This window comes from Mustela erminea, chromosome 11, assembly GCF_009829155.1.
Source record: "Mustela erminea isolate mMusErm1 chromosome 11, mMusErm1.Pri, whole genome shotgun sequence".
NCBI classification, from domain to species: Eukaryota; Metazoa; Chordata; class Mammalia; order Carnivora; family Mustelidae; genus Mustela; species Mustela erminea.
This window is the reverse complement of record NC_045624.1, coordinates 6,092,367-6,116,896: the sequence shown is the minus strand read 5'-3', so window position 1 is coordinate 6,116,896 and position 24,530 is coordinate 6,092,367. Positions and strand designations below refer to the sequence as shown.

The 24,530-nt window shown below is 56.1% G+C and overlaps 3 protein-coding genes across 7 annotated transcripts; 2 read left to right on the top strand and 1 right to left on the bottom strand.

The window, feature by feature from the left end:
- The first annotated feature begins 945 nt into the window (after positions 1-945).
- Positions 946-12,798, top strand: LRRC61 (leucine rich repeat containing 61). Of its 2 annotated transcripts, none has more exons than XM_032305941.1 (2): positions 946-1,059; positions 11,312-12,798. In XM_032305941.1, the coding sequence occupies exon 2, from the start codon at positions 11,481-11,483 to the stop codon at positions 12,258-12,260; it is 780 nt and encodes a 259-aa protein (XP_032161832.1). In that variant the 5' UTR covers positions 946-1,059; positions 11,312-11,480; the 3' UTR covers positions 12,261-12,798. The 2 variants fall into 2 exon arrangements, with proteins under 2 accessions (XP_032161832.1, XP_032161833.1); XM_032305942.1 differs by lacking the exon at positions 946-1,059 and adding an exon at positions 2,922-3,004.
- Positions 955-8,106, top strand: ZBED6CL (ZBED6 C-terminal like). 2 transcript variants are annotated; one of them, XM_032305924.1, is made up of 2 exons: positions 955-1,059; positions 3,507-8,106. In XM_032305924.1, exon 2 carries the CDS (start codon positions 3,545-3,547, stop codon positions 6,788-6,790), a length of 3,246 nt encoding a protein of 1,081 aa, XP_032161815.1. In that variant the 5' UTR covers positions 955-1,059; positions 3,507-3,544; the 3' UTR covers positions 6,791-8,106. The 2 variants fall into 2 exon arrangements, with proteins under 2 accessions (XP_032161815.1, XP_032161817.1); XM_032305926.1 differs by lacking the exon at positions 955-1,059 and adding an exon at positions 2,928-3,004.
- A 180-nt stretch (positions 12,799-12,978) lies between the features above and the next one.
- On the bottom strand, positions 12,979-16,480 carry RARRES2 (retinoic acid receptor responder 2). Of its 3 annotated transcripts, none has more exons than XM_032305955.1 (6): positions 16,356-16,480; positions 15,135-15,332; positions 14,803-14,907; positions 13,772-13,867; positions 13,287-13,419; positions 12,979-13,096 (listed from the first exon to the last, which is right to left on the bottom strand). In XM_032305955.1, exons 2-5 carry the CDS (start codon positions 15,306-15,308, stop codon positions 13,303-13,305), a joined length of 492 nt encoding a protein of 163 aa, XP_032161846.1. In that variant the 5' UTR covers positions 15,309-15,332; positions 16,356-16,480; the 3' UTR covers positions 12,979-13,096; positions 13,287-13,302. The 3 variants fall into 3 exon arrangements, with proteins under 3 accessions (XP_032161846.1, XP_032161844.1, XP_032161845.1); XM_032305953.1 differs by having other exon boundaries at positions 16,264-16,479; XM_032305954.1 differs by lacking the exon at positions 16,356-16,480 and adding an exon at positions 15,727-15,857.
- Positions 16,481-24,530: the final 8,050 nt, after the last annotated feature.

The following is a 24,530-nucleotide window of genomic DNA, read 5'->3' as shown; positions in this document are numbered from 1 at the left end:
GAGGGCCCAGCAAGCCCTTTGCAATGTGGGGTCTGGGATGGGTGGACAGTGGAGGAGCGGAGACAGGAGGGGGCCTGCGGGTTCGGCTGGGTGGTGGGATGCGCTGGGTGGGCAGAGCTCCCCTCAAGGCTCTGGGGGGAGGCGGGCACGAGAGCAATAGAGAAGTGACTCCTTTCCATGTGGGCGTGCACCTGGGAAGAGGGATGCTAAGAGTGCTAGTCCGTGCAGCCAGCACACTTGGAAGTGCTACGGCACCTCCGCTCTCGGGCTCAGCCAGCACGTTGCTGCCTCCGGACACGGATGGCTTCCCCTTGGAAATCTGTAGGCTCCAGAGCAGGGACTGCCGCACCTCTCCCCCAGCCCACACTCGAGGGCTTTCCTGGTGCTACAGCCTGCCTGCCTTCTTTGCTCTCCGAAAAACTAGATTCTTTCTTGTCTCCAAAGATAAACCCGCTCACCGCCCGTGCCCTACATCCCTGACCTTTATCTGGCACATGTACTTGCAAAGGCTTGTTCCAGAAGAACCTCACGTTGGTATATTCAAAAGTAAATTGCGTTAGTAAATGGGATCACGAGAGAGTCCCTCTCTGTCCCCTGGTTCTCCTTTACCTGGGAACTCCCGCATAGTCTGCCTCCGGACCAGCTCTCCAGACTGTCCCTGCTGCCGCCATCCTGCTGCTGTCACCTGCTCCCGTCCTCCCTCCCTGCCTCCCAGGACCCCGCGGCGGCACTCCCGTGGCTGCCTGCTGGGTACCCCGGGGTGGGGGGTGTCTCCGTCTTGTAGTTCTCCTCGGATGTGCATTTGTCTTCTATGGTGAGAAATGTCACCAGGAACTTCTTACAGATAAACTACTGGGGTTTGGGAATGATTTTCTTATCAAATTTTACATCTTAGGTTCACGTGGAGGCTCCCCACGGCACCTGCCTCATAGTCCTCATCCTGTGCGCCTCCGTGGAAGGGAGAGGGGCGGTAGGACTGTTGCTGCCGGTGACTGCACGAGACCCCACCTCTACCCAGGGGGTCCATCCGGAGTTGGGGCTCCTGGAACGTCACCTCGGGTAAGTGGTCCCTCACAAGACAGAATCTGAAGTCCAGTGTCGTAGATTCGGTTTATCTGTAGGTCAGCCCGAGGCCCGGCCTCCGTGGCACCACACACCGCTTGCCTTGCTCTGGCGCCATGGGCCCACTTCAAGTTGTCGTCTTGTCCTGAGTGCCAGTGGGGCGCTTCCTCTCCTGTACTTGTGTCTCTAGGGCACAGTGCTGGCTGTGGGTGGGCCTCCAATGAATTCTTGTTCAACAGTCAAGTGAATCAGGAGTATTTGCAGAAAACAGGTGTGCTGATGGGACAAGGCTAATTGGAGAACAGAACGGGATTGGCGTGGCCCCAGCTGCAGCCCCAACACACAGGTTTGTCCCTTTCCTTGGCCGTCGACAGTGAGGCGGGTCTGGCGCTGGCCCGGTTTCCCCAGCCTGCTCTGCGTTCTCCGTCGGGATGCTGCTTACACAGTGTTTCTGGAGGCCTGCGGCCAGCTCTGCTCTTGCGCTCTGCCACAGACCATCACACTCCCACTCTGGCTTTCCAATTCTTTTGTCCTAAAATCAGAGCAGAGGTCAGCCCACTCCAGTTCTGACATCTCAGGGCATGTGTGGGGCTGGGATGGTGTCTGCCGCTTCAGTAGAGATCTTGTCCGGCCCCTTCACAGTGCCCCATGGCGGTCCGACGTCTGGTGTGGCGCCTGAGTTCCTGGGCACTGGGCCCAAGGTAATGCCTCTGGTCCTTCGGAGACGGGGGCTCAGCGTGAGCCTCACGTTGCCCACCCTCCACGGGCAGAATCTTCCTGGCGCTGCTTCAGTGGGCTTGTCGCCTGCGAAGGCAGGCCTGCCCTCCCTGGTGATTCTTCTCAATGTTTAACATCACTCAGTGCCAGAACGTACTGGTTCTAAATTTTCTGGTTGAGTCTGTATGTCATTCTGGTGTGAAGAGACAAGACCCACTTGCTTTCCGACGTGAGTGGTGGGGCTGTTAGGTTACCTTCCGTGGAGTCTCCCTTTGTCCAGAGAAAGGCATTCTAGCACTAGGCCTTTCCTTCCCTTTCCTTCCCTTTCCACGTACTTCTCTCCTGACTTCTTCGTGTCCCTTTCCTGTCGGGCCAGAACCTGCATGTGACCTAATCTCGAGGAGAACGAGCAAGGGAAAGGAGTTGAGGACTATGCCTCGGCTCGGGGTGGGAGCATCTGGGCGAACAGCTGTCCCGTTGACACGACTGTGGTGACCGCAGGAAGAGCAGGGCGGAGAGGGGAAGCTGAAGAGAAGGCTCTGAGTCAGACACAGGCTCATGTCAGGGTGCGAACGTAGCCCCAGTCTGGGAGGGTGTGCAGGATGAGAAATGGGGCAGGGAGCCTGGGCAACAGCAGGAAGGAACAGGCGGGAGAAAGAGGGACCAGCCCAGAGACTGCAAAGAATTTGCAGGTGAGAGGAAAACCAAGGACATGAGGTGTCCCAGGGCCACAGAGAGATGGGGTTCCAAACGGAAGACATGGCCCAGCACCCTAGTGCGGGCAGGGGAGTCCACTGGAGGAGACTGGTGGCCTTGTCAGGGCAGCGTCAGGGAGCGGCGAAGGCCAGAGCCAGAAGAGCAGGCCTTCGAGGGTCATGGGAGGTGAGGAAGTGTGAGCAGCCCTGCAGGAGCCTCTCTGGGACGGGGAGAGGGGCGTGACAGGACCCTGGGGACGTGAATCGCTGGCATTAGGGGCTGTCCTGTTCTGTGCTCCTGTCCCGTGTTTCCTGGTGCAGACTTCTAGAAAAAGAATTTCAAAAAATCTAGCGAGGCCACTGGCTGCGTCACTGCCTAGTATGTATAGCATCATGACCTGTTTCTGCTGCCCTGCTGGGTGACAGGTACAGCCCAGGGGCACGGGACTAAGCTCTACTCCCTCGGCCTGAGCTTACAGCACCCGGCGCCTGCTCCTCTTCCAGGGAAACCTGCCCCACATCTTGGCAAGGTCAGTCCCCTCCTTGGGGTCTCACAGCCGCAAGTGGCGCTCCTTCACACTGCTTGGCAGCTCGAGCTTTCCATGATGTGAGCTCGGCTCTTCATGTCTGTCTTGCCAGACAGGCTGGAGGCCACGCGCACACAGGGGCTTTGCTTGTCTTCTGGTGTATCCGCAACAAAAGAAACCAGCCGAGTGTGCCAGGTTCTCCGTAAACATGGAGAGGAAAGAGAGAAACCTCAGTTAGCGTGGCCCACATAGACGTTGAGCCCGCTGAGGTCCAGAGAGCTGTGGGGATTTCTGTCCGAGCCGCTCTGCCTGGTCTGCAGGAGCGAGTGCCAGCCTTCACCAAGGGTGTCAGGGCTTGAGAGTTTTGTCCGCGGACTGGTTTCCCGGATCTCCCTACGCCTGCATCCTCTGCTTGCCTGTCTCCCCCCCAGCCTTGCCTTCCCCCTCATGGTCCCCAACGCCAAGCAGGGCAGCTGAGAGCCATTGTCTTCATCTTGCTTTGCAGCCTGGGCCCATCTCCTCATTTCCCGCAAGTTCCCAAGCATGTTGCCAGTAGAAAAACCCAGGAAGCCCCACAAGAGACGTACACGTTCAGGCTCAGCGGGCCAGGAGCCGCCTCTCTGTGCCGACTCCTCCGTGACTGGATCCGGGAGCCCGGCGGCTCCCCCGACTTCTCCTGACTCCGAGTTTCACACCAGAGTTACCAGTACCACTCACGGACTTGGCTGGGGTGCTGTGGGGCGCCTGCTGGAGACGGAGGTTAAGCTAGAGTTTGTAGATACAGAAGAGAGGGCTGTCAGTGGCCATAGGAGAATTGGGTCCTCTGTCTCCCCGAAAGGAAGCGGACAGGATCGGCCTCCACAGAGGAAGAGACCTCATCCTCTCCCCGCTTCCTCGTCGGTCCCGTCACGTGACCAGGTGTTCCTGGGAGAGCAGGAAGAAGGCTCCCCAGGCCTCCATGTCTACAGCGAGAAGAGAAAATCCTGCTCCCGGGGGAGCCCCGACCTTCACGCCGCGGCCTCCCGCGCGAAGTGCCTGGCCAGCCCTGAGTGGAATAAGCCAAAGGGAGACTCTGGCCTCTCTAACCTCAAATGTGTGCTTGGGCAGGAGACCCCTGGGCAGCCTGAGAAGAAGGCGTCCAAACCGAAGGTGCGCGGACAGAGAGAGGACGGGGAGCCCACACTAAAGAAGTCGAGAGACCCAGTGCTCAGCCTGGGCCAGTCCCCCGCGGCCGCAGCGCCGGTCCAGGCGGCCAGTCTGGACAGGTCCGAGGTGGGCCAGCCCCGTGAGAGCGAGAAGGTGAAGCAGGCTGACGTCCTCATAGCCCATCTGGCCAGGGAGGTGCGCCGCCTCAGGAGGTGGAAGAAGAGGCATTTGCTCGCTGCTGTCGGGGAACCATCGTCCCTGGAGAGCCTCCAGAAGCCGCCGTGCCTGAAGAAGCTGGTCAGAATTCTGAAGGCAGAGACCAAGGGCTGGGATTTCCCCAGGCATTCGCCCGGCCGCCTGGACACCGCGGGGCAGAAGCCAGTGTCCGACATCAGACGGTTGTTTACTGCGGACTGCAAGAATGTCTGCCACGTCACGTGCCCTCGCTGTCACGCTAGCGTCCCACAGGGCAGATGGAAGGGCCATTTCCAAACCTCAGGCCTGCTCCGTCACTTGGTGGGTAAGCACGGGCTGGAGAGCGCGAGGAGGCCAGCCGCAGCCAGTCCAGGGGAGAAAGGGGAAGGGACCGAGGAGAAAAAGCGCAAGGGCCTGCCCGCCAGTGCCAAAGGGCTCCCGTCAGCAGGACACGGCCCCGGTGCCTCCACTTCAGGAGACAGTGGCCAGCAGCTGGCCCCGGGCAGGCCTGAGCCCCTGTTCCTGGCTCCACCCCTCTTGCCTGCTTCCACCAAAGATGAACCTGCTGCTCTCCCGCTAGCGGTCGTGGAGGGCCAGGGAGGCCCCTGCACCCCCAGCCTGCCCCGAGGCCAGGCCTGGAACCTGGGCATCGCAGAGCTGCTCTGTAGCCTGGCCTTGCCGCTCTCCTTTGTTTCGGCCCCACCTTTCAGAAGGTTTATGGCCCAGGCGGACCCTTGCTACCACGTGCCGCCTCCAGCCTTCTTCTCCGATACGGCGCTGCCTCTGCTGCACGCGGCCGTGGGCGAGCAGGTGTGTCGGGAGATGCGGCTGGCCGAGGGCGGCTGCGTCCACCTCACCGTGTCCACGGCAGCCCGGGACTCTGCTGTGGACTACGTGGCCGTCACTGCCCACTGGGGGGCAATACGTCCGGGCAGTCGGCAGGGGGCGTCGGAGAGCCCCAGGAAGCAAGCTGTGCTCTGGGTTCGAGGCCTGTCCCAGGAGAGCACCGCGGAGGAGAGGCAGCGGGAGCTGTGGGAGCAGGTCAGCCTGTGGCTCAGCCGCACCTCCCTGCAGCCGGGCTTCCTGGTATCAGGCAGCTGTCTCAGCCTGGAGCAGGCCGTGAGGACGGAGGGCTACACCCACCTCCCCTGCTTTGCCCACTGCCTCGACTCCCTGGTGACAAACTTCCTGTGTCACCATCAAAGCGTCCAGATCATCCTGGGGACGGTCAGGGCCATCTGCAGTCACTTCCAAGGCTCCGCCAGGGCCCGGCAGCTGCTCACCCAGCTGCAGCGGCGGTGCGGCCTCCCGGCCCAGCAGCCCTTTTGGGAGCTCTCAGACCACTGGGTGTCTGCCTTCCGCCTGATGGAGTGGCTGGTGGGGCAGCAGCGGCCGCTGCGGGAGTACGAGGAGGAGCACCAGCTGGGCAAGGCCAGCTCGGCCCTGTCGGCCGTGTTCTGGAGCCTGACGGACAGTCTCGTCACGCTTCTACGGCCCTTCCAGGTGGCAGTCCGGGAGGCGAGCGCGGCTCGGGCTTCTCTGAGCCAGGTGCTGCCGCAGCTCCGCTTCCTGCACATCTTCATGGAGCAGGTGCCCCAGCACTTCGAGGAGCAGGGCAGCGTGGAAGTGGGGGCTGCCGTGCGACTGGCCAAGGGCCTGGCCCTGCAGCTCACCACAGACCAGCAGCTCAACGAGCTCTTCCACCGCAAGGAGTTCGTGCTGGCAACCCTGCTCGACCCCCGCTTCAAGGGCCGGATCGAGGCCATCCTGCCCACAGGGGCCGACATTGACCACTGGAAGCAAGTTCTCGTGTACAAGGTGAAGGAGATTATGGTGTCTGAACAGCCCTTGCCTCCCTCGCCCTCCCCGCACGGCCCCCAGACCACGCATGCAGGCACTACCCTGAGCGGTGGGGGAGCCAGAAGCCTTGGGGCCGAGGAGAGGGGCCAGAAAGAGCCCGTGCGGAGAAGCGGCTCTGGGTCTCTGCTGCTGGGCCGGAGGGAGAGGAGCTTGCTGGAGCAGCTGGAGAGTGTGGGGCTGCTGGCGTCCGAGAGAAGCGGTGCCTCCCTTGCCACCGAGAGCCACCTGGCCAGCGTCATCGTCAAGAAGTACCTGCGTGAGAATGAGACGATCGGCGCCCAGGAGGACCCGCTGATCTACTGGGAGAAGAGGCAGGAGGTCTGGCCGGCCCTGGCAAGACTGGCGACTGTCTATCTGTCCTGTCCCCCAACAGGGGCCTTCTCTGGAAGTGTCTGTGCCTCCCTGGGCAGCCCTGCTCTGGTGCAGCACAGCACCCCTCTCCCAGTGGGGACCATCGAGCGCCTCCTCTTCCTGAAGACCAACCTGGAGAATTTCCCCAACTACACTGCCCCTCCCCTCCTCTTCCCCCAGGAAGACCTGGCCGAGGGGGACGAGGCCGGCGAGGCCGACCTCTGCCTGATTGTCTGAAAGTCCGCCTGCAGGAGAGCTCTGCCCGGGCTCGGAGGGGAGAGCAGACCCGGCACTCCAGGCTGTTCAACGGGACGGGGGTGTCTGGAAGGAGTGGGGACAGTCTGTCATTTCCTGACAGGTTGCCTTTTGCCTCCAGGAAGATGTTTTCCGTCCAGCCGTCGCTTAATTTGTTTCCAGCAGTTTGGGCGTAGAAGAGGTCACATCTGTCAGGAGGTAACTGTAAATCGTCCTGTGCTCTAAGCCTCAGTGCGGTTTGCCATGTGTGTGGGCAGTGAGGGCCCGTGCAGCTTGTCTCTGTACGTGACATGCCCTTAAGGGCTCTGCCTTCTCAAACAGCGACCAGGGACGAGAAGAGGTGCTGGCAGGTGGGAAATATCAGCCAGCGAGGCCAAGTAAGCTAGGCAGCCTTTTCCGCAGTTGGCTTTTGCTGTAGAAGAAAGAAGCGTGTGCTGGAGCAGCCGTGTTAAGAGGGAAGCTTATGCACACACGCACACACCCGTCTTCTTGGGGTCGGTACTTCCTTGTGGATCCCAGAGTGGCCAGAGCACCCCTGCCGATGGGACTGTCCAGCCAGGAGAGCTGATGGAACCGTGATTGGTTTCCAGACTGCTGGAGGCCCTGGGGTTTCTTCCTTTCTACAGTGAAAGCGGTCTCGGGAAGAGCTCCATGGCTGTCCAGGCTCTCTGTAGCTTCGTTTGTGCCCCCCCCCCCCCCGCCCCCTGCAGCACTCACACCTCCCTGTCTCCCCGGTCACTTGCCAAGTGCAAACCCTTCGCCTGGAAGCAAGGAGAGATGCATATGCGACCCACCAGAGCCAGACAGTCCAGAGGACCTGCAGGGCAGGGTCGGAGCTGGGGGGGTCAGGTGAGGAGAGACGGAAAGGGAGAGGCCGGAGGATCAGGGCAGGCCTGTCACCATGATGCGAGCCAGGCTCTCCTTAGGTGCTCGGGCGCCGGAAGGGTGGTAGAGGGAAGGTCGCTAGGCAGAGGTGGGGCAAGGCCCTTGCAGCCCAACTTGCTCTTGGGCCCTGGCTGTGGGGACCAGCCCGGGACGCCTGTCCCCTCGCCTCCCTTGGAAGGGTCGACAGTCCTGCGTCTCTATGAGTCATTCACAATAGGACATTCAGAAGTCACCGAGGATGTAAGGAAGCGCGCAGGAAAAATTAACCAGGATCCTTTCACTCAGACAGGCTTGCTAAGAACCGGACATACTTCTTCTTTTAATCTTGGGAGCATATTCTCTGTCCTGTTGACTATATTGTAATTTCGTAATTACTGCATTTTGTTTCTTAAATAAAGCTTTGTAAGATCATGTTTAGTGGTTGGAGTAGCGTGATTTAAAGTCTGGCCTCTGCCCTCACCCCCCAGAGCTGTTCCAGAACCCCCTGGGCAGGAGGTGAGGCTCGTCTGGGGGGGGCGGCTATGGCTGCAGCTCTTCGCATCCCCAACTCTGTCAAGTGCAGCTGGTGGTGAGATCAGAGTGGGGCCTTGGGTTCTCCCCGTGGCTCTGAGACACACGCCGTCCCATATCTCTCTCTCTAATTCTGACTCGGTAGCCGGGGTGGGGGGCAGGAATGTGAGGGGCCCTAATGTCACCGGCGGTGGGGGAGCGGGCATGTTGCTCCTGGTCCCCTGAGCTCTTCCTGCTGTGGAGTCCCTGCGCCGGCTTTGCAGTGTTGGCCGGCGAGGAGGGCTAGGCAGCAGGCTTGGCAGCACGTGGGAGTCGGGGGAGTGGAAGAGGGTGCCCGAGAAGCTGGCTGGGCCCAAGCAGTAGCTCTTGGGGTGGGGGTGGGGGGATGCAGTTTTGCCCCCAGGGGACATTCGTCAATGTTTGGAGACATTTGAGTGTCATGGCTTGTTGGTGGCCTTGCTACTCTCTTCTTGCGGGTGGCAGACGGGTGCTGCCGAGCATTCTAGAAGGCACAGGATAACCCGTGCAACCAAGACAAACCTGCCTTTGAGCGGCCGAGGAGATAGGGGGCCCTGATCTGCACTGTGCATGGGGGAGGCGCACGGCCAGAGGAAGGCTCTCGAGGGTCTCCGCAACAGCCGGTGACAGAGCACTAGAGGCTGCTCCACGTCGGCCAGCTCTCCCCGAGACACAGCCCTGGCCGGCCCCAGCCAGCTCGTGGACGTCATTTTCCTGCCCACTCCCTAGGGAGGTAAAGTGAGACTCAGCGAAGGCAGCCCTGAATAAGGGAAGACGCGTCCCAAGGAAAGCCGAGCGTCCGCTGTGCCTTCGTCACAGTCTCGTCCATGTGACCGAGCCCTGCTGGCAGACACACGCGGGACCAGGAGCTTCTGTGCACTCCTTTCCAGGGCGGGACCAGGACAGGAGGACTCCGGTTCTCTCGAGAGGAGCACGTCCACCTGGCGGGGCCTGCCCTGTGCTGCTGGCTCGGGTGGGAGCTGGGTGTGCGCGGTGGGGTGGGCGCTTGGTTGCGCCCGCACCGGCCTGCTTGAGGTGTGCAGATGGCGGGTAAGGTGGGAGCGGGGCGGAGCGGAGGTCCATCGGCTGGCGGATCCGTGTTTCACCTCGGTGACTGCAGTGCTGTCCCCGGCGAGCGCTCGGACGGGAGGTTGCACCCGGCCAGGTGGGGATGTGGGGTGGGGAAGACCCGATCCGATCCCCAGCAAATGTGCTCTTGGCTCGTCTGTTTCCTCTGCTGCAAAAAGCGTTCTTCCCAGTTGTAATGTGGGGAGCACGCACAGTTCCCTCCCCTCTCCCCCCCACTGCCCACCCTTCTGGTCCTCATGGCTGCTCCTTTTCACGGGACGCCAGGGCCTTCTGACCACTTTCGCCCCCAAAATAGCGTGTGGCTGGGGAGGCTCTGCATCGCCCTGGAGAGAGGTGTGCAGACACTTAAAGAGATCTGTGTTCCCCGAAGAGGCTGGCCCAGTGCGTCACCCACTCCCACTGGGCACCTCCGCAGGTGACGCTGAATCCCTTCAGCCAAGAGCTCCAGACGCCTCCTCGGCCCAATGCCCACGGTCACCTCAGCTGGATGTCGTCTTGCCCCCCTGCCTGTCCTGTGTGTCCCACACGCATCCAGTAACGTGACTGGGTCCCTGGACTCCAGAGAGCGCCCCTCTGCAGCTCTCACTACCTTCGGTGCGGTCCGGTGCAGTCCGTGTGTCTCTGCATTTACAGCTTCCAGTGCCCAGTGCCCGCCTTGCGCCCCCACTCCCCCCGGTTGCCGCCGCAGGCAGCAGTTTCAACCCCTGCTCGCTACTTCCAAGCCGCAGCAGATCCCGTTCAAACACAGTGACCCAGACTTCTTAGTGGATGTCTCACATCGCTTTTGGGAAGAAATGAAGGGGTGTTGCACACTAGAGGGGAGCTAGGTTAGGACATGGGGACCCCCTTCTCAGAGATGGGGGGGGCTGAGGGAGGGGGAGGAAATCTGGGCGTGGATTCCTTGGAGAAGGAAGTAAAAAGTGGTGTGGATTACATAAATGCAGGCTTGGACTCTCTGATACCCTGGAGGCCAGGCTTTATAAACAGCAGGAGTGGACAGCCCCATGGTTCTTTGCGTCACCCTGCCTGGCCCAGGCCTGGCCAGAGTCGGCAGGGCTGGGAGGCTGCCACTTGGCGCAGAGGCGCCTTCTTGTTTTCCTCTCTGCGGAAACCTTGACCCTTCTGTGGGCGCCGCTGCTGCTGTCTTTCCCGGCCTCGCGCTAGCACCTGGCTTCATGCCGCCCCACAGCCACTGGTGCCTGGAAGGGCCCACCCTCCCCTGCCTTTCTGGAACCTAGGTGCTAGCCAGGCCCTTCCCTCCAGCACGCTCGGCTTCTTTGCCTGGCCTTGGGCCCTCCTTGCCTTCTCTGGTAACCCGAGCTGTGCTGCCCGGCACACAGGGACTGTCGCCCTTCTGTTGGCGCCAGAGCAAAGAGCTGCTGTGGAAGGAGCTGGGGTCGAGGGTGGGCAGCGGCGGCCTCGGGACTGCCCGTGCTGCCCCCTCCTCTGGGGGCCTTTGCTGGCCCGCCCCTCCCTCCTTGACCTCAGTCTCCCCACCTTGCGCAGAGAGCTGAGCCTTCAGGCCCCCCGACCTCAAGCAGAGGTTACAAGTTGGCCCACACAATCTGGAAACCACTTTGAATTCATCGCTCATGTTAAAAAAAACATTGAGTGGAGAACATGTTTGAGAGAACAAGTGAGGCCCAGTGTGCTGTCTTTTGCATCTGCATGTGGAAGGAAACAGAAGACCTGTTAGCTCTTCAGGAATTCATTGAAATGGTTAAAAAGAAATACCTTACAATTTGATAAGGAGAGATCATGAGCAGGTACTGAAAAAGGAAAAGGAAGACATTTTGCCTCCGGTCAGGATACAGAAAACGGGAAGAATTAGTCTGTGGCCCGCGCCCGGAATGCCATCCAGTGTGGCCATCGTCATTGGATCCTGTCTGGGGCCCCTTCTACCCCGGAGGGCTCTGTGTCCTCAGGCAGGCCTGGCCTGCGTCCACGGGCTCCGGAGGGGCTCAGGGGAGGCCGGCTTATGGTGTGATTGTCTCCCCGTAGGATCCCGCTGGCCCTCGAGCAGGGCTGTCGGAAGCGGGCCTCCGGCGCTGGCCCAGGCGGAGTGGATGGTGCCTTTTGCAGGGCGAGCCGTCAGCCGACCCCCGTGGCATCCGCGTCCCTGTGTCAGAGCCGCCAGAGCCCAGGTCTCCCCGCCGACTGACTTCATCCGATGGAGTTGCAGGGTGAGAAGCCGGCAGAGGCCGACGGGGTGCGCGTCACACCCCAGCTGCTCAAGTCTCACTCGGGTGAGTTCGCGCTGGAGTCCATCCTGCTGCTGAAGCTTCGGGGCCTGGGGCTGGTGGACCTGGGCTGCCTGGGGGAGTGCCTGGGGCTCGAGTGGCTGGACCTGTCGGGCAACGCGCTCACGCAGCTGGGCCCGCTGGCCTCCTTGCGCCAGCTGCTGGTGCTCAACGTGGCCGACAACCGGCTGACGGCGCTCGAGCCGCTGGCCGCCTGCGAGAACCTGCAGAGCCTTAATGCCGCAGGCAACCTGCTGGCCACCCCCGGCCAGCTGCAGTGTCTGGCTGGCCTGCGGGGCCTTGAGTACCTGCGGCTGCGGGACCCCCTGGCCCGGCTCAGCAACCCGCTGTGCAGCAGCCCCTCGTACTGGGCGGCCGTCCGAGAGCTGCTCCCCGGCCTCAAGGTCATCGACGGTGAGCGCGTGACAGGCCGGGGCAGCGAGTTCTATCAGCTATGCCGGGACCTGGATAGCTCCCTGCGCCCCAGCCCCAGCCCCGGTCCCGGGGCCACCGAGGCCCAGCCCTGGGTGGAGCCAGGCTACTGGGAGTCTTGGCCCCCCCGGAGCAGCTCCATCCTGGAGGAGGCCTGCCGCCAGTTCCAGCACACCCTGCAGGTGTGCCACGACCTGGACCGCCAGGCCCGCGACAGCCTGGCCCAGGCCGAACGGGCGCTCAGCCCTGCCGGCACTACCTCGTCCTTCGTGTTTTGAGTGTGTCTGCGGTCTGTGGCAGCTGGGCTCACTGTGGCCTGGCTGCCCGCCTCTGCCCCCCTGCAGCGCCGGCTCTCTGTTTCCCCGTGTTCCTAAGAGCAGCCCCCCGCTTCTCCTTCGGGAAGATTCCACAACCTTCCTGCACATAGTTCAAGGGCGCACCTCCCCCGTGGCCTCTAGCAGGGGTAGGGGCCCTGTTCAAGGGGCACGCCCGGCATGAGGCCGTCCCGCCACCTCCACCGTGAGCCTTGGGAGGAGGCCTCTGGAGGAGACGGTCTACAGCCGCAGCCACCCCTGGCCGGAGGCTCAGTGGGAGAGAGTTGCTTCCTCCTAAAGCTAGACGTGAGAAAGGCAGGGAGGGGGTGCGCGCTGGCCCAGCTGGTCCTGGGAGAGGAAGTGGCAGAGCCCCAAAGGTGGCCTTCGCCCACCTTCCGACATTGCCTGTCCCGGTGACCCCCTGCTGTAGTGGCTCATCCTGTGTCACCGTGGAGCCCTCACTGCCTGTTCTCACCCTTATTAAATCTCTCTATTCTAATAAGCACCACTGCCTGTCATTTTCTGTGGGTGAGCTTTGCTTTCCTGAGCGCGAGCACCCGAAGGCAAGACGAGGTCTCTGCGGCCCCTGGTCTCTCCTGCTGCCCCGGCTCTGCTGCTCCTGCAAGACCTTACTCCTGCCGCCGAGCTCAGGGGAAGGGGGCATGCGAGAGGACAGAACGAGTCTGGGAGAGCAGTTTATTGGCTCGGGGATAATGGGCTCGTACTCCCTGGGCTCGGGGACGGCAGGTCGGCGTTGCACTGGTCAGCTCCTGCAGCTGTCCAGGAAGCGGGACAGAATTCTAGAGGGAAAGAGAAAGAAACCCGAGTTTTTGGGTGTGAGGGAGGCTGTTTGGGTCAGTCCAAGCTCTTTTCCCAGACTCCGAATCCTTCCCCCACCTCCGCCCTCAGCCCCACACCGGCCCAGTCTCCAGCCCCAAACACATGAGCGCTGTCCCAGCTCAGTTCTGCCCCCCCGTCCTGGGCACCTACCATCTACCGTCGGGCCTCAGCTCGGGGGCAGGGCCTTGAAGAAGGCAAACTGTCCCGGGAAGTAGTAGCTGTGGGGGTCCTCGCCCGCGCGCTCCACCCTGCCGCACTGAGCCTCCTGGTGCTCCTCGGGCTCCTGCCGGCGGCGGCAGCTGCTCAGGCCCGGGGCACCAGCAGGTTCCGGGGAGGGCGTCCCCGTGGAGAGTACCCCTGGGGACGGTGCTTGCGTGCTCTGTGGCACCCACCTCCACGTCCCTTGGGGAATAGCGGGGCCAGGCCCAGAGCCCCTCCTTGGCCCTCCTCACCCCTCTTCACTTCTCGCCCCTCGCCTCCTCTCTCCGCATACCCCCTCGCCCCTCCTCACCCCTCCCTCCTTGCCCTCTGTGCACCTCAGTCTGTGCTTCGGGCTCTGACCTCTCCCACAGGACCAGCTTCTCCATCTTCCCAGCCTCTTCCCCAGCCTCCCCACCTCCCCTGCCCACTCTTACCCGCAGAGCCTGCGTGTGTATGGGGCAGTGGACCATCCGGCCGAGGACTTTATCTGCAGAGTTCAGTTTGATGCAGGCCAGGCATTTCCGCTTCCTCTGGGGAGGGGAGCATGGGGCCGGGAGAGGAAAGGGGTCAGGGCAGGGGTGCCGCCCCACCAGGGTGGAAGCGGGGGGCTGCCTGAGATGGGGACCGGCTCCCCTGGTGGGTCCTAGATCAGAGGGGTGAGGGGTCATGCGGGCCAGCTGGCTCCGGGCGCAGCCCCCCCGGGGACTGGGAGATTTTAGGCAGCGTACGTGTCTGGGCAGGATTCTTCGCCCAGATGGGTTCTCCCTGCCTGACGTCCCCCTCGAACCACTTTGCAGCTCTGTTATATTTATTTGCGTGTTCTTAAAAAGCTTGATATGGACGCAAGTGTCCTGACATGAAGTCTGGAAAGTCACTGATACAATCCAGTCCGTCCCTTAACAGTGGGAGGGAACAGGCCCTCAGAGCACCCCCGAGTCATAGGCTAGTGCTTGGAACAGCAGGACTGGGGACTGCCCACAGCCATGGGTATGCCCCCAAGGGGGCTAGTTACAGTCAAGCCCTGTGAGGAGTCCGCCTGGGCTGGGCCATCTCTACTCAAAGCCTCACTGAGAGTGGGGAATTCACCAGGCTTGGGGTGGGGGCAGACAAACACCCTGCCGTAGGCTTCCTCCACCACAGACCCGAAGCCAAAGCCAAGCCGAAGCCAAGCCGAGAGAGGAGCCCAGACGGGAGGGGGACTCCCTCTGAAGAACAGATGTTCTCAGAGTAGCCCAGCCCTGGCCACCCACGGCGTCACAGGCCCCGGCTCAGACTGGGCCAGGTGAGCTCCTGGAGAGGCCGCTCCCCTGAGGGACCACTGCTCCAACCGGGGCTTCTTGCTGGCTCTCTTCCTAAACCCCTGTCACAGACCCCTGCCCTGAGCAAATGCCCCATCTCTCTCTCTCTCTCTCTCTCTCTCTCTCACACACACACACAGACAGACACACACAAGCCTGCAACTCACCCCATTGGGCTTGATTTTGCACTCCGCTTTTTTCCAGTCCTTCTTCCGGCAGCTGGTCTGCTGGAGCTTAAATTCCAGCCTCACAAAGGTCCCTGCAGGGAAGGGCTGCCCGCAGACAGAGAAGGGCCAGCAGCCGGCTGAGCTCACGGAGCAATCCGGGGTGTGACCCATCCCTCCTCCCCAGCCCCCCAGGAAGCAGCTGAGAAGGGGGCTGGGGTGTTGGCCTCTCCCTGGAGAACTGGGTGTTCATTGAGCCCGAGGGCTTGGGCACCTGCTTCCTGGGAACGAGCCCCGTCCCACCCCAGGCAACGCCACTTGGCGATGCCGCTCACCGTTTCCGTGGCGCTGTCCACGCCGGTCTCCCTGAAGGCCCACTGGACGGGCGGGTGCTTGTGGAACTCTTCCAGGGCCACCTGCAGGCCACGCTGCTGCGCTGCCGTGAGCTCGGCTCTGCCCAGGCCCACTGCGCCCAGCCACAGGGCCAGAGGCATCAGCAGCTGCCACATGGCGTCGCGTCGGTCTCCCCGGCCCTGCCAACAGTGTTGGGTTCTCAGCTCTTGATGCCAGCTCGCGGCGCTGCCAGCAACCTGGCCCCGGAGCTGGGGGGGAGTGTGGGGGGGTGCCTGACAGGGCTCCGGGCTGGGCTTGGAGGGCCAGGAGGTGGCCCTTTGGTAGAGATCCCTCTGGTATTCCCCTGGTCCTCCCTGCCCCCCACTGTTCCCTGGGCCCAGCTCTGCCCATGTTTGGCCTCCTCCCGGATAGGTGCTGAGTTGGCTTTTGTCCTCAGGCCAACAGCCTGGGAAGCCCTCCTGTTGCCCACTTGCACCCTTGCCCCAACACTTTCTGGCCCATTCCTTCTCCCCCACTTAGTCTCTGGTCCCCTTCCCTGCCCGTTGCTCTCAGAGACCCCCTTGGCTTCCCCACCTCAGCCTCTCCAGGTCGCTTCTCCTTCAGCACTCCGAGCCTGTGGGCTCCTTCCCAGTCCTGGGAACCCTGGCCCCTGCACCCCCTTCTTCCCCCAGGCTAACTCAAGGGGGAGGGGAAGGATATAGAATGGAGGCCAGCTGGAGGCCGAATAGTTTTGGGAGGACGCAAACACGGGGGAGGGGCCCAGAGTGGGGTGGGAACCCGGAGGATGCTTAACCCTCCCTGTGCTGGGGCCGCTCCTGATCACTGGCCCTACCCCACCCCAGACCCCGGAGTCTCCCCTCTGCCCCACCATGGCTTTCTTCGTTAGGCAGCCCCTCCCTCCCTTAACTCCTTTTCTGGGGCCTTCCCACCACCCCTCTCCTAGACCTCCTGATCCTGTCCCTTTATCTGTGACTGGGTTTGCCTGAGTCATGGACTCCCCCCAAAAACTCTGTGTGTACTGGTGGTCTTAGGACCAGAAAGCTGCAGAGGTGGAAACAGAGGTCCCCTCACGGAGAGATCTCAGGGTGTGGCCTTAAAACAAGGACTTACAGACGGGTTGACAAGTCTCTCCCTTGGAGCTGCTCCCTTTGGCTGGTCTCCTTCCGCCCAGCTGCCTCCCTGGCCTTCTCTCCCCTCCTCACCTCTTCTGTGCCTCAGGGTCTCTGCTTCCCGTGGCTGACTCTAGGCCGGGCTGTCAGCCGCTTCCTGCCCCCTCCACTCCTCCTGGTCAGCCCCCATCTCCTCCCACTCCCACCCGTTGGGCCCCTCCAGCTCCCAGCCTGCCCAAGGCTCCTCCCCACCCCATTAGGACCGGCCTCCTGGCAGACAGCCCTCTGAGACCTCCCTCCCATCCACCCACAGGCCTCCCAGCTGCAATCTTGCCGCCAGACCTTGACCCCGACCCTGGCTGACTCTGGCTGACCCTGGCCAAGCCTGGCCAAGCCGCCCTCCCCTCCCCCTCCCCCTGACCAAGGAGCCCAAGCATCTGGTGGTCTTGACCCACTCTCTCCTCCATGAGATATGAGCTGCATTTCCTGCCATCCCACCCCCGCCCCAGTCCCGCCTCTGTAGGGCCGCCTTCTTCTTTGGCTCTCCTGAGTGACCAGTCCCCAGAATCCTCAGACACACATTTCAGGACATTCTTCCCAGAAATACAGACATCTTCAAACCCCATGGGACCTTGAGGAGTCATTTGACCCCTTCCCCTGCTTCCCAAGCCCTAAAACCACACCAGGAAGGAAGGCCTCTCTGTCAGAGTGGATTCTGGTGTCCAGCAACCCTTGTATCACAAGCACACGCGGTCAGTCTTGATCCTGCGTGTCCCATCCTTGCTGGTGAGAAATTCAGGGCTTTCACATAGGCTCCTGGGAGGCCACAGGCTCAGCAGAAGGGTGTGATGGAATTAACAAAGCTAGTGTGGGATGGGGGGGAGCTGTCCAAATACTGCTCAGCTCGTGTGCATCCTGAGCAAATATGAGTGGGCTCGGGGACTCGGTGGGCAGGGAATCAGCCTGGCCATTTCTCCGGCCCCAGGCCCTAAGCTAATTGCCCAAAACAGGGTCTCATTTACCTTCCTGAATCCCTAGTGACTGATGGCCCAGTGTTTGGCATAGATTTTCTCCCCGTCCCTATTCACCCCTGCCATGGATCTCCACACGGAGCTGGCAGCTTCCTTTGCAAAGTGCTCTGGGGGCACCAGAAAGACCCCGGGCTGCAGGGAGCTCGGACAGCTACCGTGGTTCCTTCCATGGCCTCTTGTAGCGCGCGTCGTGTATCTCGCCCCTGGTTGTCTCCTTGCCCATCTCCTTTCTCCTTGTGCATTTATACCATCTTATTCATTCACCATTGTTCTGACGGCATTTTGGGAAGGAGTAGGGATAAACACGTGTGTGTGATCTGTCATGTTTAATCAGAGTCTATGAGTTATTAAAGAAGAAAAATGACTATCTCACCACTATATTATATATATATATATATATATAGAGAGAGAGAGAGAGAGAGAGAGAGTGTGTGTGTGTGTGCGCGCCCCTAAAATTCATATGTTGAGGTCATAACCCCAGGTACCTCCAGAATGTGACAGTATTTGGAGGGTTGGACTTTAAAGAGGTAATTAAGAGAAAAATGAGGTCACATGGGGAGGTTGGGATGTCTGATCCAATATGACTAGGGTCCTTTATGTATTTATTTATTTGACAGACAGAGATCTCAAGTAGGCAGAGAGACAGGCAGAGAGAGATAGAGGGGGGAAGCAGGCTCCCTGCTGAGCAGAGAGCCCGATGCAGGGCTTGATCCCAGGACCCTGAGATCATGACCTGAGCCTAAGGCAGAGATTTTAACCTACTGAGCCACGCAAGGCGCCCCGACTAGGGTCCTTTTAAGAAGAGATTAGGACACAGAGGGAGGACCATGTGGAGACACAGGGAGAAGACAGCCACCTACAAGCTAGGGAGAGGAACTTCAGAGAACCAACACCACCAACGCCTTGATCTTGGTCTTTTGGCCTCAAGAGTTAGCAAAATAATTTTCTATTGTTTAAACCACCCAGTGTGTAGACAGTCTTAGCAAACCTACACACACACACACACACACACACACACACACACAGGAAATCCTTTTCTAAGACTAATCAGGTGCTTTGTGATCAAAGAATTAGCTAGAATGGCTAATACTAAGCTGAAAAAAAAAATCTAAATTGCTTTTTGAGAATAAACATATGAATCCTGTATTTTATCTGGAAAAAATATATAAGAAATCAGGATGCCTTTTGTAATGTTTTAAGGTGGCAAGAAATGAAACTTGGATTTTAATCAGTGGCTGTTTCTTAACATTAACAAGGGGGTGCCTGGGTGGCTTAGTGGGTTAAGCATCTGCCTTTGGCTCAGGTCATGGTTTCAGGGTCCTGGGATCCAGCCCCACATCGGTTCGTTGCTCAGTGGGGAGCCTGCTACCCACTGCCTGCTGCTCTGCCTGCTGCTCTGCCTACTTGTGATCTCTCTCTCTCTGTGTGTGTCAAATAGATAAAATCTTTAAAAAAAAAAAAATGGGGCACCTGAATGGCTCAGTCGTTAGGCATCTGCCTTCGGCTTAGATCGTGATCCCAGGGTCCTGGGATCGAGCCCCGCATCAGGCTCCCTGCTTGGTGGGAAGGCTGCTTCTCCCTCTCCCACTCCCCCTGCTTGTATTCCTGCTCTCACTGTCTCTCTCTGTCAAATAAAAATAAAATCTTTTAAAAAAAATAATGTGCCATGAACATTTAAAAATTTATAATAACTCAAGAAAATTCAACAAACTGGGGGAAGAGCAAGATGGTGGAGGAATAGGAGACCGGAATATCATCAGGTCCCAGGAGTTCAGCCAGATAGTTATCAAACCATTGTGAACACCTACAAACTCAACAGGAGATCAAAGAGAAGATCAAAGCGACCACTTCCTGGAAGGTAGGACGCATGAAGTGAATCTGAGGCAACATTCGGGAAGAGAGACTGTGGGGGAGGGGACTGGCTCCTGGCAAGTGGTAGAGCAGTGGAGAGCACAAAATCTTAGCGAAGTCCACTTCACTGAGAGATGTCGCTTCAGAGGCTAAGCGGTGCATGAGACCCTCACAGGACAGTGTGGTCTCAGGAACTGTGGGGTCACAGAAAGACCAGGGGTGTCTGAGTGTGGCAGAGCTCCCAGGTATCACAGCAGGGAAGCTGACTACAGAGACAGAATTGAGGTGGGGGCTCTCAGCTTGGGGTTACCTTAAACTGTGATCCAAAGCACAGTTGGGCCACTGCTCTTCAAGCAGGGACCCCACAAGTGCAGATCCGGGGAGGAGGGGTGGGGCAGCACACTGAAGGGATCAGCTGGATTTGGAGACTCCAAATGAGGCTGTGTGCCATAGATAGAAATGCTTGATTGCAGGCCAGGTGAGCACGGAACATGGCCAGAGACCAGGGAGACAGGAGGGACTGACTGCTTTTAACCACGAGTCTTGTAGATAAGTAAGAAGAAAGGCAAAATATGTCTGGTCACGTAGTACGTGACCTATAGTTGAGAAAGACCAGACAAAAAGGATTGTCTGACTAACTGCAGGTGCTCTCTGGGGAAGGGGAGGTAATAGAAAGATGAAGCAGGAGGCGTTCCATCTTGAGCAGGCCAGGTGTTTCCAGCTGCTCGGCTTCAAGGACATGTCATCCTCTCCCACAGAGGCCTGTTGCTAGTACAGGTTTTTCTTAAGGCTATCTTTAAGCATGCTTGGTGACTAGCTAATTTCTTATGGGTTATATTTTAAGTAATACATTGTTCTGATGGATGGCTATAGGGAACAAGCATCAAAATCCAGGAGGCACAGAGAACCCCTCTCAGAATCAATAAAAATATGTCCACATCCCATCATCTAATAGTAAAACTTACAAGTCTCAGTGACAAAGATAAAATCCTGAAAGCAGCTTGGGACCAAGTGGTCTGTAACATACAATGATAGAAATATTAGATTGGCAGCAGACCTCTCCACAGAGACTGGCAGGCCACAAAGGACTGGCATGATATATTCAAAGCACTAAACGAGAAAAATATGCAACCAAGAATACTATATTCAGCTAGGCTGTCACTGAAAATAGAAGGAGAGATAAAAAGCTTCCAGGACAAACAAAAATTAAAAGAGTTTGCAAACACCAAACCAGCCCTATTTAAAATATTGAAAGGGGTCCTCTAAGCAAAGAGAGAGCCTAAAAGTAACAGACCAGAAAGGAACAGAGACAGTAACAGACCAGAAAGGAACAGAGACAGTAACAGTCACCTTACAGGCAATACATTGGCATTAAATTCATATCTCTCAATAGCTACCCCAAATGTAAATGGGCTAAATGCCCCAATCAAAAGACACAGGGTGGGGTGCCTGGGTGGCTCAGTGGGTTAAAGCCTCTGCCTTCCGCTCAGGTCATGATCTCAGGGTCCTGGGATCGAGCCCCACATTGGGCTCTCTGCTCAGCTGGGAGCCTGCTTCCCCCCTCCTTCCTGCCTCTCTGCCTACTTGTGATCTCTGTCTGTCAAATAAATAAATAAAATCTTTTTTAAAAAAAGACACAGGGTATCAGAATTGATTAAAAAAACAAGATCCATCTGCAGGATATGCTGTCTGCAAGAAACTCATTTTAGACCCAAAGACACCTCCAGATTTAAAGTAAGGGGTGGAAAACAATTTACCATGCTAATGGACATCAAAAGAAAGCTGGAGTGGCAATCCTTATATCAGATAAATTAGATGTTAAGCCAAAGACTATAATAAGAGATGGGGAAGGACACTATATCATACTTAAAGGGTCTGTCCAACAAGAATATCTAAAAATTTTAAATAGCTATGCCCCTAACATGGGAGCAGCCAATTATATAAACCAATTAATAACAAAATCAAAGAAACACATCAACAATAATACAATAATAGTAGGGGACTTTAACACCCCCCTCACTGAAATGGACAGATCATCCAAGCAAAAGATCAACAAGGAAATAAAGGCTTTAAATGACACACTGGACCGGATGGACATCACAGATATATTCAGAACATTCCATCCCAAAGCAACAGAATACACATTCTTCTCTAGTGCACATGGAACATTCTCCAGAACAGACCCCACCCTGGATCACAAATCAGGTCTCAACTAGTACCAAAAGATTGGGATCATTTCTTGCATATTTTCAGACCACAATGCTTTGTAACTAGAACTCAGCCACAGGAGGAAAGTTGGAAAGAACCTGAATACATGGAGGCTGAAGAGCATCCTACTAAAGAATGAAAAGTTCAACCAGGAAATTAGGAATTGAAAAAAATTCATGGAAACAAGTAAAAATGGAAACACAACTGTTCAAAATCTTTGGGACAGAGCAAAGGTGGTCCTGAGAGGAAAGTATATAGCAATACAAGCCTTTCTCAAGAAACAAGAAAGGTCTCAAGTACACAGCCTAACCCTACACCTAAAGGAGCTGGAGAAAGAACAGCAAAGAAAGCCTAAACCCAGCAGGAGAAGAGAAATAATAAAGATCAGAGCAGAAATCAATGAAATAGAAACCAAAAGAACAATAGAACAAATCAATGAAACTAGGAGCTGGTTCTTTGAAAGAATAAATAATATTGATACCCTGGCCAGACTTATTAAAAAGAAAAGAGAAAGGACCCAAATTAATAAAATCATGAATGAATGAGGGGAGAATACAACCAACACCAAAGAAATACAAACAATTATAAGAACATACTATGAGCAACTATATGTCAGCAAAGTTGACAATGTGGAAGAAATGGGTGCACTTCTAGAGACATATAAACTACCAAAACTGAACCAGGAAGAAACAGAAAACCTGAACAGACCCATAAGGGGATTGAAGCAGTCATCAAAAATCTCCCAACAAACAAGATCCCAGGGCCAGATGGTTTCCCAGGGTAATTCTACCAAACATTTAAAGAAGAATTAATACCTGTTCTCCTGAAACTGTTCCAAAAAATAGAAATGGAAGGAAAACATCCAACCTCATTTTATAAGGCCAGCATTACCTTGGTCCCCAAACCAGACAAAGACCCTACCAAAAAGGAGAATTACAGACCAATATCCTTGATGAACATGGTTGCAAAAATTCTCACCAAAATACTAGCCAATAGAATCCAACAGTACATTAAAAGGATTATTCACCACGACCAAGTGAGATTTATTCCTGGGCTGCAAGTTTGGTTCAACATCTGCAAATCAATTAATGTGATATAATACATTAATAAAAGAAAGAACAAGAACCATATGATAATCTCAATAGATGCTGAAAAAGCATTTGGCAAAGTACAGCATCCTTTCTTGATCAAATTATTCACAGTGTTGGGATAGACGGCATATAACTCCATATCAAAAAAAACATCTCTGAAAAACCCACAGCAAATATCATTCTCAGTGGGGGAAAAACTGAGAGCTTATTCCCTAAGGTCAGGAACACAGCAGGGCTGTCCACTATCACCACTGCTATTCAACTTAGTACTAGAAGTCCTAGCCTCAGCAATCAGACAACAAAAATAAATAAAAGGCATCTGAATCAGCAGAGAAGAAGTCAAACTCTCACTCTTTGCAGATGACATGATACTTTATGTGAAAACCCAAAAGACTCTACTCCAAAACTGCTAGAACAGGAATTCAGTAAAGTGTCAGGATATAAAATCAATGCACAGAAATCAGTTGCATTTCTATACACTAGCAGCAAGACAGAAGAAGAGAAATTAAGGAGTTGATTCCATTTACAATTGCACCCAAAACTGTCAGATACCTAGGAATAAACCTAAGCAAAGAGGCAAAGAATCTGTAAGAAAAGAAATTGGGGAAGACACAAAGAAATGGAAAAAAGTTCCATGCTTATGGATTGAAAGAAAAAATATTGTGAAAATGTCTACACTACCTAAAGCAATCTACACATTTAATGCAATCCCTATAAAATCCCATCAATTTGGGGCACCTGGGTGGCTCAGTGGGTTAAGACCTCTGCCTTTGGCTCGGGTCATCATCCCAGGGTCCTGGGAACTGTATGTCAAATAAATAAATAAATAAAATCTTTTTTAAAAAACCATCCATTATTTTCAAAGAAATGGAACAAATAATCCTAAAAGTTATATGGAACCAGAAAAGACCCTGAACAGCCATAGGAATATTGAAAAAGAAGGCCAAAGTTGGCGGCATCACAATTCCAGACTTCAAGCTCTGTTACAAAGCTATGATCATCAAGTCAGTATGGTTCTGGCGCAAAAACAGACACATCGATCAATGGAACAGAATAGAGAGCCCAGAAATAGACCCTCAACTCTATGGTCAACTAATCTTCGACAAAGCAGGAAAGAATGTCCAATGGAAAAAAGACAGCCCCTTTGACAAATGGTGTTGGAAAAATTGGACAGCCACATGCAGAAGAATGAAACTGGACTATTTCCTTACTCCACACACAAAAACAGACTCAAAATGGACGAAAGACCTCGGTGTGAGATAGGAATCCATCAAAATTCTTGAGGAGAACACAGGCAGCAACCTCTTCAACCTGGGCCGTATCAGCTTCTTCCTAGAAACATCGCCAAAGGCAAGGGAAGCAAGGGCAAAAATGAACTGTTGGGACTTCATCAAGGTAAAAAGTTTTTGCACAGCAAAGGAAACAGTCAAGAAAACCAAAGGACAACTCACAGAATGGGAGAAGATATTCGCTAATGTCTTATCAGATAAAGGGCTAGTATCCAAAATCTATAAAGAACTTGTCAAACTCAACACCCAAAGAACAAATAATCCAATCAAGAAATGGGCAGAAGACATGAACTGACATTTCTGCAAAGGAGACATCCAAATGGCCAACAGACAAATGAAAAAGTGCTCCACATCACTCGGGATCAGGGAAATACAAATCAAAACCACAGTGAGATACACCTCACACCAGTCAGAATGGCTAAAATTAACAAGTCAGGAAATGACAGATGCTGGTGAGGATGTGGAGAAAGAGGAACCCTCCTACACTGTTGGTGGGAATGCAAGCTGGTGCAGCCACTCTGGAAAACAGTATGGAGGTTCCTCAAAAAGTTGAAAATAGAGCTACCCTATGACCCAGCAATCGCACTACTGGGTATTTACCCTAAAGACACAAATGTAGTGATCCGAAGGGGCATGTGTACCCCAATGTTCATAGTATCAATGTCCACAATAGCCAAACTATTGGGAAACTCTAGGAAAGAGCCTAGATGTCCATCCACAGATGAATGGATAAAGAAGATATGGTACACACACACACACACACACACACACAGGAATACTATGCAGCCATCAAAAAAC